At 38.6% G+C, this 13083-nt stretch overlaps 1 protein-coding gene across 49 annotated transcripts in view; it reads left to right on the top strand.

Annotated features, from left to right (window-relative positions):
* PARD3 (par-3 family cell polarity regulator) overlaps positions 1–13083 on the top strand; it is a 579141-nt gene that overhangs the window by 387896 nt on the left and 178162 nt on the right. For 47 of the 49 annotated variants that reach the window (XM_086334618.1, XM_086334607.1, XM_086334597.1 and 44 more), the window contains one exon: positions 7497–7728. In XM_086334618.1, coding sequence (XP_086190744.1) covers positions 7497–7728 — 232 coding nt within the window. Of the gene's footprint in view, positions 1–7496; positions 7729–12620; positions 12744–13083 lie in introns of those variants that run through there. The other 2 variants (XM_086334642.1, XM_086334641.1) reach the window with 1 other exon arrangement.

The raw sequence follows: 13083 nt of genomic DNA, 5'->3' as shown, positions 1-13083 counted from the left end.
TTCTTAGTATTTTTATAACATCGAGGAATTTTTATGGATCTCTCAATAAGGGTTGCATGGCATGGGAGAGAAGAACACTGACTTTTAAGGGACAGTCATTTTGACTTCTCATTAAATAGCAAAGCTCACCTTTCACTGTTCCATCACATTTGCACATTCTTATGTTGTTCTTTATTTTTGCTCTTGTTTTCCCACTTAAAAGAGTCAGAGCAGTGACCTGGACTCCCTTTCCTTGACACCATAAATTTTTTGTATATGTTAAAATATACATTTGACACCAGTTGAATCCATGATAAAAATAAAATTCTTAGTGGCAATTCCAACAGTGGGGTTATAAGTACTACTGTTTTCATTGTGTAGTCGGTCCATTGGGTCTGTTGAAAGGAAAGCCTTCAGCTTCTTTATACGTTGTTCTCTGTGGACAGGAAACAGTACCCATTATAGATCATTATTTGAATGTGAAATTTAATTATACACTGAAAGCAAATTTACAAAGGTTCAGAAACTGGAGGGTCCGACCGCCCTTGTATTTGTTCTGCTACATTCTCTTGGACAGGGAGAGATAGAGGAAGTGACATTCTACCAAGATCTTCAGCAACATTCTGCCTGTTTGTTTGAAGGGAGGCATTAAAGGAAACTTTAGAACATAAAGTAGAAATGAAGAATTGTTTTTGGTAATAAGTCTTAATCTCTAGAAGTGTGATTTTATTGTTTTTGTTCTCTCTACTCCTTACCCCTATGTAAACTAAGTGGTTTTTTTTTTTTTTTTAGTGAAATAATCTAATTTTAGAACACTGGGTTTTAGGAATCAACTATTTGAACATTCCTCCAGTTACAGAAACCCCTTCTCTAAGACCGCTGATAAATGTCAACCACTTCCTTCGTGCCTTTTTCTCCTTTCAGTCATACTCTCTGTTCTTCATAATATCAGTTATTATTCTCACCCCACATTTTAGTGTAAAAGCTGTTTAATTCTTCGTGTGTCTTGCCAGCTTTGTGTGTGTGTGTGTGTGTTTTTCAAATGTTCTGAAAAAGCTAAGCTTTTCCATTGCCAAGAGCTCAACATTCTAATGTTAAAAGTCAGGGTCCAGAAAAGCAGATCCTATTATTCGACACCATCTGTGTCACTAGCTGTTCATTTCCTACATCTTTTATTCCTTTTCCAAAGTCAATATTCCACTAAAATAAGAAACAAAGATAACATATATTTATTAATAATAAAAATTTCTTAAATACTATACTGGACTTTGCAGTACCTGGGAGTTCAGTCCTCATTTATTTTTATTACACTGTATTTTAACTAACATTAGTCAGTAGAAATTGGTAGTGGTCAGTGGATTTGCTAAATCTAGTGAAATTTTCCAGTTATTAATGCCACATTTTAACTCATTCATTTAAAATTTTAAGCAGATAGATTCTGAAGACTGCATGCTCTTGTGTCTAATTACTACCTTTAATCCTTTGTCTTGCAAAGTAAATTGTAAATTACTCAAGAGTATGTGTTTCTTTATTCGATATTGCTATTACTAGAGTAGCTCTTTCTAAACAGGGAGCAATAAAGGATGTTTTTCATATAATGGGCTATTTGTTCAATCTATTCAACAAATATTTAATAACACTCTTTTGAGCTATGCCCTCAAAGGAGAATACTTGTTCACTGATGAATAAGAAGTAATGTTACCATTTTAATTTTGTATTTCTCTGTTTTTTATTTCTCTAAATGTTTGTACCAACTCATTTCACACTAGTAACAAGTCTGAGCAAATCACTTAATTTTAGTAAAATTGTCAAAGCTGCCTAGAGTGATATTAACTGCTAAATCTTACACTTGTGATAAATAGTACAGTGGATATTCCACAGCTGCTCTGAAGTTTGATTTATGTAATGTACCTATTAAGATGCTTTCAGCTGCATTTAGTAGAAAAATCAGTTTAGACCAGTTCAAACCTTGAGGGAATACACTGTCCTACCTGGTTCTATAGTTGGGCAGCTTCGGGGATTACTGATTACACAGCGTAATGGTGTTATCAAAGCACTGCTATCTTTCTGATCCTTCTGCCACACCATCCACAAGTCAGCTTATCCAGAAGGTAACTGCAGTGCTCAAAATCCTAGTACTTTCTTGATCCCATCCAAGTGAAGGGAGTGAGTCATCTCCCCAAGCATAGAGTATGTCCTTTCAGGGTGTCGGGGCCGTTCCTGTGCTAATAAGAGTGGACAGGGGCAGGGACCCATAGGCCAGGGTAAATCTAGTAATGGATTCATCCCTCAAAGCTGGACCGCATTCCTGAACACAATCAGAGTTCCATTAGAAAGGAGGAAGGGAGAAATAGATTTGGGATGAGCAGGCAACAGAGATCATTACAGTCCCCCAAACTGTATTGCTTCTCAATGGAAAAAAATGGTGAACGACCATGTGGCTTAGAGTCAACTCTTGACAGTGAATTGTGTGTGATGACCAGATTGAATGAAATGTTTATTTGTGGCAGAAGTTACAGAACTTTGAGGTTCGGTGCACACCTAAGGTCATTTTCCCAATGACTGTTACTATCTAAGGGCTTAATCTTTTCCAAACTTCTTGACCCAGTGCTAATAGGATAACTTGCAGAACTGAGTAGCTGAATTTGTCACATGGAATAGAATTTTAATTGCGCTGTATTTGCATCTGTTGAAAATATGGTAATTAGGTATGTCTTAATTGCAGAATGTGCTGCCTGGAAGAGAAATAAGCAGCTTCATGTTATACCTTCTTTAAAAAGAGAAACTTCAGAATATCTGTCTTTACAGATAATCACATGGGAAAGCAACTGATAGTGTAGTGCATAGAGCAGGTTGAAACAGGCAGAAATGTTCGTCAAAAATAGAAATTTCCATTTGTTTGGAAGGAGGTAATCATCTTTCTTTGGGCAGACTATCTGCAAAAAGAAAGGAAACAATAACGAGAAAAAAAATGTAAATTTATATAGCATTTAAAATAGTAAATTACCTAAATGTAGGTTTATGATTCGTTCTTTCATTGTAATTTACTGTATGAACACAATAGATCAAGTCATTTGTGCATTATATATCACCAGTGCTTTTCTTCCTTGAAAATTGTTTATCTGAATATCTTTTGTGTTTTTTAAGGGAATAAAGTATTTTATTTACCTTATTATAAAGCTGATATGAATTATACAAAGATTGGTTTTAAAACTGAAAATAATTTGAGTAGTCTATCAATGACCTTGAATATATACATTTTTAAAAAAATTTAAGCATGTGTAACCAATTTACATAAGCTTTTAAAAACCAAAGCAATTCTGCCTAGAAATGGGGTAAAGTGAGATTCTTATTTTTCTCTATCAAATAATTTTAGTGTTTGAAGCATATATAATGTAATACTCTAAAAGAACATCTTATGTTTATACATAGGAAGCCACATATTGCTAAATATTTTTAATTAGTTGGCATTTGAAAGGATTAGTTACACCCATACACCCCCAGAAGAGTTTCTGTGATAGTGTATTATCTAAATCAGAATGTTCAGAACAAGCATAAAGAATTCTCAAATGTACAAGTATTATTGTAAAACAGTCCACTGGCTTTGAGCAGGAAACTGAGCTAGGAGTTTTGATTTTACAAAATGAGGTTACAAAACCTGGAGTTAGTAAATGATTTAATACTAATTTTCTCTGCTTCACCCACTTTTGAAGATAAGTCGTATTACATACACCAGGAAATTATTGGGAATATGAAAGGAATTGGCACCAAATGTGCCTTCAGCATATAGTTAGTTATGAAGGCGCTGCCTTTTTTCTGTGTCAGAGCCAAGAGCAGACATATGCCCCGTGTGCTTCTGCCAAAACTATTAGGCAGAAAACTAGCAGAATCGCTTCTGATCTTCCATTCATGATTTATGATAATGGTCGCTGTGGAAGACGAAGTCATTTATGTTTATTGAGCTCGTTTTTTTGTTTATAGTTTCAGACATTGTAGAGGGTCATACAATCCATTAGACAATATGTACAGCATTAACAATAATAGTTAAAACCCTACCAGAAACTGATGAGATAACCAAGAGCAACGACCTCCCTGTGGCTACTGTCACTGGGGTGTGGCTGGTGTTGTCAGGCTTAATGAGAGGAACATAGGCATCATTCTGAAGTCAGAGGATAGTGATATGTGGAGATAAAAGTTTGATATGTGGGTAAAAGTTTGTCTGGTTGGGATAAAGTCATGAGTCAAGTTTACCACTAATCTTTCTGTGAAACAGTCATTCATAGGCAGCTTCTGTCTGGCCAGTGGTCCTCATTTTAGAAGCTTAGAGAGTGGGAAACAGACCTGTGATTGTATCATATGAGAAGTGCAATCATAAAATTTGTACAAAGCGCTTTGGACAGGTAGGTAAAATGAGTTTTGCCTGCAGAACTTGTAGAATATTGACTAGCATCCCTTTATCTGGGTCTTCCCTGGTGGCTAAGAGGTTAAACCATCTGCCTGCAATGTGGGAGACCTGGGTTCGATCCCTGGGTTGGGAAGTTCCCCTGGAGAAGGAAATGGCAACCCACTCCAGAATTCTTGCCTGGAGAATCCCATGAACAGAGGAGCCTGGTGAGCTATAGTCCATGGGGTCGCAAAGAGTCGGGCACGACTGAGCGACCTGACTTACTTACTCCCTGTATCTAACTTGAGTATATATATAGGTTTTGTAGCTCCTGAGTACTTTTGAGAACTGTCTTTTCATGATTTGGTCCATTGCCTCCAAGTCGAGGCCACACTCATTTCCCACAAAATGTGGAAGCAGTAGTTTGTAACCAGATAGAGCACAGCGAAGTTCAAGGATGTTTTCAGACAAGAGGCTGCAACCCTGCTTAAGCTATATTTTACATTCTCTTGGGGAGCACCCACTGGAAAAGGCTATACAGTGAGACCTCCCTGGGCCAGGACCATTATTCTTTCCCTGCTCTGTGTGTACAACACAACAATCACGGCCTTAACTCAGCAGTTATTTGTAAGGCTATGGATTTTCTCTAGCAATGTCCATCTGAAAGTTGGAACTGGCTTTTTCTAACAAACCCTCTCAATTCCTATTTCCATATGAACTGACAGAGACTAAAATGATCAGCTTTTGAAAATGCGTGCTTGTCCCTTGGAGGAGGAGAGTGGCTCCCAGTTAGTTACCCCAGTGCAGAGGGAAGCCAGCCTTGCTTTGGTTGGAAGCCTGTCCTTGAGTCCCTGTGCACACTGGTTCTAACCACGGGAGTGATTTCCTCAGTAGCAGCTACTAGTCACAGTGCTGGACGACCACATGAGACTGGCAGTGGGTTTCTTGAGACATGGTGCTGGCTGCTGGAATGATCTTCTGGGCAGAGAGTGGAGTGACTGGATGATAGATGACCTGCATCCATGCTGAATGAAGCATGGGATTGAGCAATCACAAACAGAGTTGATCAAAGAAACATGTGAAGGTCTGGCTGAGGTACAACTGTGCCAGAATATAGTACAGAGAGCCCCACACTGGCGGTGTGCTGGCCCCAAACCTCTGTTTCCTTAGCAAGAAATGGAAGATGTTGGTCTAAGTGACTTCCAAAGTACCTTTTGGATTTAGACACAGTGGTATTTTTACTCTTTGGCTGTAGACTGGGATGGGATGGAAAATAGGTTGCCTCATATTTTTAATCAAATGTGAAAACAAAAGAATTCTACACTTTCTTTGGTTATTAGCTAAATAATTAGCATTAAAATTTTTTTAAACTTGGTTAAGGTTGTACCTTAACCAAGTTTACATCATTTGTTAGTATCTTCTAAGATCTGTGTACATCATTTGTTAGTATCATCTAAGAGCTGTGAGAGTTTAATAGGACACTAAGATACTAAGATGTTGTTTTTTTTAATTTGATTTTTATTTCACAATAGAACATAGTTTATTTGCGATGTTGTGTTAGTTTCCAGTGTACAGCAAAGTGATTCAGTGATATATATACATATATCCATACTTTTTCAGATGTTTTTCCCATATAGGTTATTAAAGAATATTGGACAGAGTTCCCTTTGCTATACAGTGGGTCCTTGTTGGTTATATATTTTATGTATAATAGCATGTATATTTTACAAACTTCTAATTTATCCCTCCCCCCGCTCTTCCCCTTTTGTAATCCTAAGGTTGTTTTACAAGGCTGTGAGTGTTTCTGTCTTGTAAATAAGATGATACTGAGACTGGTCTTCTTATACTCGTAATTTTGTGTATTGCTAACTCAAGTTCTGGTGGAGAGGCAAGACTGAATTTCACTTGAAGGTATATTAACTTGATCTAGAGGTTGGTTCTTTGTGAAAGATTTCTGTCTTATATGGTTCTGTGTTAAAAGAAGCTCAAAAACGCTGATTCCTACTTTTTTTGTTGATGCAGGGGGGTGGAAATGACCTCAGATTTCAAGCGGTACCCTGGAGCCCCAATAATTCTTACTATATTTGGAAAAACCTTAGGCAACTAATCTGGAAAAGGATTTATGAGGATGGCTGTGCGTGTGTACATCTATTGCGTCCTAAAATAGAAATTCCTGAAGCTCTTTTGGAGGTGGAGACTTGTCATTCTTTCAAATGCAAAAGGTTTTGGGGGTACCATTGGACCATATGCTGACTAAGTGTTGCTTCAAAGGATGGAATATTGTTATCACTAAAGTATAGCTTTTATCTGCAAAGTTCAAAGGACTGTGAGGCTGTGGATTTATGCCTTCATGGCTCCATCCACCTCTCTGTTCACCTATCATTGTGTCAACCAAAACGCAACATTATTTCAGATTAGAACATATAGTAACATTGGCTTGTAATGCTGGCCTCACAATAACAATGTAGTACTATATAAGGAAAAAGTTAGAGAGGCTGTGAACATCCACTCTTCTCTATGCAGAAATCACAAACGGGCATATTTGGGAGGCTGAGGAAAGAAGTCCTGTGTTGACATTGGTGTGCTTACTAGTGAGGGGTGCAACTGAACAAATCCATGAGGGGCTGGGGTGGAGCTTCATCCCCCTTACACAGGAGGAAAGGAAACTGTTGGTGAGAGGCTGCTTGTTTTCATTTTGCAAATGTGATACTGAGGATCTTTGGGGTCAGCTGTGTGATGAGGGCTTGCTTATCCCCACAGCAGTACAGGCTCCGTATCAACATGAGGGAATCCATCTGGTCTGGGACTCAGATTACTATCACTATACTAATACTATACCATTACTAATAATATATTGTTGCTATTACTAATGCTATACTGTTACCATTACTATTACTGTTACTGTGACTATTACTCTCTTACCGTTGGCCCCTTATCTTCATGCAGGAGTACACACATGCATGGTGGTCATCTACATCACGTGTTCCATTCTAATTCTACACAGGATAAACAGTGTTTGCAAGCCTCATTGGAAATATGGGAAAGAAACCCTCACACTACTTCAACCTCCTTATTTTTATCCCTTTGGTTCCCCATGTTCCTTATCTTTTTTGTGTGTTTGTTTCCTTTTAAGTGGAAGAAGACACGGAAGAAAGTTCGAGATCAGGAAGGGAATCTGTATCCACAGCCAGCGACCAGCCTTCCCACTCTCTGGAGAGACAGATGAATGGAAACCAAGACAGAGGCGAGAAGCCCGATCGGAGGAAAGAGAAAATAGGCAAAGAAAAGAAGAAAGACAGAGACAAGGAGAAGGAGAAGATGAAAGCCAAGAAGGGGAAGCTGAGGGGCTTGGGAGACATGTTCAGGTAGGTGCTACCGGGCGGGGCTGGCCCGTCCCCACTGTGAGTGCCAGGCCAGCGCCAGATGTGAGGACTTTGAGGTCAGCTGAGACTCCTCTCTAACTCCCAGGTTTCATTGCCGTGTTTTTACTTTCTTAAGGATTTCACTGGAGCTATTTCAGACCCTTTTAAAGTGCCTGAAAGATGCTATCTTGCCAATCATGTAAATAACTGTTGAGAGGAAGGAGGGACAGAGACAAAGGGCCCTCACAGCCCCTGTTTATTCTTTTGTGTGTGTGAACAATGGTTCATTGTTGACACTGAACATGGAGCTCAAGTTAGTGGTAGTGCATAAAGGCTCATTAATAACAAGTCTAAAAAAATGTTACAAATAGAGCTTCAATTAAGCTGTGTTGATTAATTTAATACTTACTGCTTCAGTCAGTAAAGATTTCATTAAATGCAGTCTCTGGCTGTTTCCTGACAGTTGTTTTTGTGCCCCTAAATTATACTCTAGGATTACTTAGCATATCATTTTTTTTACAAATCATGGCTACACAATAAAAGTGACAAGGTGTTCAGAAGTTGCTCTGAAACTCTCCCATAAATGCTCATTGGAGGTGATTTATAGTATCCAGGTATTTAGTGTTAAATATAAAGATTGCTTGATTGTTCCATAAATTAAAACCCTAAACATATCAAGATGATGGTTTAAAATTGAAAACAGATGGTATCACCACTTAACTCTTCAAAAAGTCGTTATCCTGCATTATGAATCCCTTCCTTTTAGCTTTTTTTAATTGTAAAATGTGAACAAGAGTTTTTATTTTCATAGAATTTCCTGATTTATGGTCCTGGGGTTGACCTCAATAACTCAGGGAGTTATAGATAAGTCAAGACCATGAAGTTGAGGACTCAAGCCCAACCTGCAGGCTATACACACACCAGATGTGTCCTGTGGATGGACTCAGCCAGAGCTAAGTCAAGTGCATGGAGGAAGTAAACTATAGGCGTAGATAACACAGAGCTTGGCCCATGAGCAGTATCAGCTTTAAATTAAATACGATCACATTTCCATATTCAGTGCTTCAGAACACTAGAATTAGCATCCTTTTATACGGGAGTTTTTCTTGTTGATATACCACTCCTCCTGAATGCATTTTTAGTCAGATCATCTTTCATCATTATATTTTCATGTCCAGGGGCACTGATGGATGGAATTGCTCTAACTGCCACTTTATTTCCATTTTGGTGTTAGTCAGAAGGCTTCTCAGCTCATAATCAGGCATCTAAATAACACACAGAAATTAGGCTGTTGCCCATCAATTAACATTGAGGGAATTTGCACCCCTGTCTTCTTTGAATCAAAAACTATGAAATTAGAGGAAACCTCCCCTAAAATGTATACATTTGGCCTGGAGACCAATCCTGCTTCTACAACCCGCTCCTGAGTGAAGTCTTCCTGAAGGCTTGTAGGTGTCCTTCATCAGCCAACCATTATCTGATGGATTCAGTGCTCTGGTCACCTCATGGAATACGAAATAAGCAAAATTCTAGTTTGTTTGTAAATTATTTTAGAAATTTATACATTATTTTAATTAGACATTATTTTTTTCTGTAACTTGCAACTCCAGAATAAGAGAGGCTTTATGGTAGAGTTTTCTTTTTGGGGCTAGAGGAATGGTGAGTGTGGGGGCACTTGGCAAATTTATTTTCTTTCAAAGGGACCCTAAATGCAACCCTATGCAATGTTTTCTGAGCTAAAAGTTCTGTAAAACATGTGGGCTTCCTTGATGGCTCAGTGGTAAAGAATCTGTCTGCCAGTGCAGGAGACGGGTTCAATTCCTGGGTCAGGAAGCTCCCTGGAGGAGGAAATGGCAACCCACTCCAGTATTTTTGCCTGGGAAATCCCACGCACAGAGGAGCCTGGTGGGCTACAGTCCACAGGGTTGCCAAGAGTTGGACACAACTTAGCGACTGCGAACATGTACACTAGATCAAATGCTATAGGTTATGCCTCTAACCTGTAGTGAAAGCCAGCTCTGTGACAATGACGACTGATTTGTAACTTCAGAGGCCTGAGTGTTCTTGAAAATCACATTTTTTGTTTAAGTGCAGCCTGAAAGTTTTTTCCTAAAAACTAAGTTTATAGCCTCCCAATGCTTAAGAATGGCTACTGAGAAACACATGGACATTCACACTTTTCTGGGACAGATATGCTGGAGTAAGCTCATGCTGACTTGTGAGAGTTGATCAATTTTGGAAATTTTGCCACTGACTGTTAAACCCAGCCATTATTAAAAATTAGATAACTTCTATGACAAAGATAACGACTACTCAAAACTCATCACTTCCTAATCCTTTTATTATATACTATGATCTCTGCTTTTTAGGTGATTTATGCCCACTGTATCGGCAGAGCGCTGATGCTACATGCAGGCAGCTTCAAATTAGCTGTGTCGGGAGTCCTTTTACCCCAGGAAGTGTATGAATTCCACAAAACAGTTTATTTTTTCCTCCCAGGAGAGCCACACACCACCACATGGACAATGCAGATATATCCGAACATGTTGCAGTAACTTGTCGAGTTCCCTAGAACGTGGCTCTCTTCCCACTGGTTTTCTTTAGGGAAATGATTGAAGCTTGCCGAATACACCTCCTTGAAAATGAGTTGAGGACCCTTTATTAGAGTAAAATAAACTTTTTCTTTGGTTGTCTATTGGCACTCCTTCATACCATTATGATATGCCCTTAGTATTTGAGAAGACTCTGAAAGCACTGTTAGATTTTTCAAAGCATTTTTTATATTGCCTCCATACCTACTAAATCTAATTATTTGAGACTAAATAGACTTTTGGGTTGATTCTTTTATGTTTCCTTTTTTTTTGTAACAACAAAGGGGAAGATAGTAAGATTTAAAATGAATCTCTTCCTTTTTTTTTTTGTTCTGTTGAGGAAAACAGGATGAGATTCTTTTAGTGCTGTTGCTTTAAAATACCTTAATCAAAAAGTGTATGTGCATTTAATTTCTTAGAACACTTTGTAAGGAGATGCGGGGTGTGTGTGGTGGGGGATGTTATGATTTGTTTCTGTTTTTGGTTAACAGAAAGCAAAGAGTAAGGGTAAGGAGCATTAGATGTTACATGTCTGGCTTTTTAGGCATGTGAACTTTTTCTTTTTAGTCTCTTGAGGGAATGATATACTTTCCTTCAAATTAGGCTCGCAGGCTCTGCTCCCCACCATCCCCCTCCCCTGCTCCCAAAACACACACACACTCTCTTCCTTCCCCTGTAAGTTGTCTGTGAGTTTTGGTTACATTTGATGAGGGCCAAATAGATATACCATATTTTTAAAAAATTTTGTTATTGGAGTATGATTGCTTTACAGTGTTGTGTTTCTGCTATACAACTGAATCAGCTCTCTGTATACGTATATCCCCTCCCTCTCGAGCCTCCCTGCCATCCCACCCCTCTCAGTCATCACAGAGCATGGAGCTGAGCTCCCTGTGCGACATAGCAGCTTTCCACTAGCTTCCGTTTTACACATGGTAATATATATATATTTTAAAACTGTACTGCAGGAATCCATGGCACCCTGAATAGGTATTTTTATTCGTTGGTCTATACAGATGACATGGTTTTCTACTTTGAGTATTGAATAGTAGTCATAAAAATGGTTTAATTATTGATAAACAGCTCTAGGAAAGAATATTGGGAGTCATATTTATATGTCTGCTTATAAATTATGGAGTATATGAATGCAAAAATGCAAAAGCTACCTTAATGCAAGTTTTAAATCACAAATTTAAATCTATAAGGAATCAAGTGACAAATGTAAAGTGTTCCTTGTTTGTATGAATTTGTCCTTGTATGACATCTTCTCTTGCCCCAAAGGCACTCCCACAGCCTTAATTAAAATGGCTTTGGATCTGAGAAACCCGGGTTTCTCTACGAAACAGATAAACATGACTTTGTTGATGTGATCATTCTTTGTGAAAGTGCAGGGCAGAAGGAGGGTCTGATTTAGAGCCTTCGTTCTTTTTCGAATATCATGGAATTGTCTGCCCTCTGATATCACAGATTCCTTTGGATATTCTGGTTCTCGAATGCTTGGCTATTCAAATTTAATACCATAAAATGTTTCCTAGAATTCTGCAATTGTCTGAAATTGCCACCAAAGAGGGAACTAAGTCTATCCTTTAGAAGGAGAGAGATCTGTTGTTTAATGTTTTAAATGTGTCTACTTTTCAAAGAAAGCAACAGCATCATTAAGCAATGTGTTTTTTGGTGAGTTTCCATCTCCAGAATGAAATAATCAAAAAGAAAATAAACTCCCTTATTTGGGACAGTATGTTCAGATAGTAAGCACTTAAAATCGATGTATTCCCCGTTTTTCACCCTGGAATAAGTGTAATTTGATGCTACTTTGCCTGAAAAATTAGAATCATTCTCAATGTCATAGAATTGTCTGCCGTCTAAAATTGAAGCTTCCTGGACGTGATCCCACTCATGCCTCATAAGGGTGCTTCGTTTGCTGTTGTGACACATGACGGCTGAGGGCCCGTCGCCCCCTGGACCATGAAAGCAAAAACCATGGTGCTTTGTCACCATTAAAATTGAATCCTCCAATTACATTGACAATGATTCCCTGGGTCCCTCCAGCATGGTTTTATCCTGTTCTGTACGAGGTAAAGGATAATTTCGTTTGAAACCTTGTTTGGTTGAAATCAGATATATGGCTGTCGTTCCCTTTTCAGTATATAATTGTCTTAAGAACACAATGAACACGATCAGATCTTAAAACGCGATGTTGTAGTCTGGATCACACGTAGGCTTATGAGAGAATAGCAAACACGCGTCGTGGTTGTCTCCCTTACCTGTGCTCACTAACCGTGTGTCTGTACCGTGTTTCTCGTTTAGCCTGGCCAAACTGAAGCCTGAGAAGAGATGAGCAACAAGCCAGAGTCCAAATGTCTTGAGAAGCACATATTGCACAGTTTTGTTTTTTTTTTTAAAAAAAACAATAAATTTACTTTTAATGAATTCTTAGTGGCTGTTGACAAATTTTGTTTACGACATCAGCAGTTTTGATGGTTTCATAATGTTTGTATTGATTGCTTTGGAACTTTTTATTATTATTATTTTGTATTTATTATTTATTTATTTGGCTGAGCCGGGTCTTAGCTGAGACATGTGGGGTCTAGTTCCCCAATCAGAGTTTGAACCGGGGTGCCCGGCACTGGGAGCTCAGAGTCTTAGCCCCTGGACCGCCAGGGAAGTCCCCTGGAACTTTTTGTTCTTGATGTCAAGCTTTGGGGTTTACTGCTTGGCAGACAAGTGTTTTTAATCCCCTCTTTTCTTGGCCCCTTTTCATAGTGGAAAA

This window comes from Bos grunniens, chromosome 13, assembly GCF_055505025.1.
Source record: "Bos grunniens cultivar Pamir isolate PY7600 chromosome 13, Bosgru_T2T1.0, whole genome shotgun sequence".
NCBI classification, from domain to species: Eukaryota; Metazoa; Chordata; class Mammalia; order Artiodactyla; family Bovidae; genus Bos; species Bos grunniens.
This window is presented reverse-complemented; position numbering and strand designations above follow the sequence as displayed.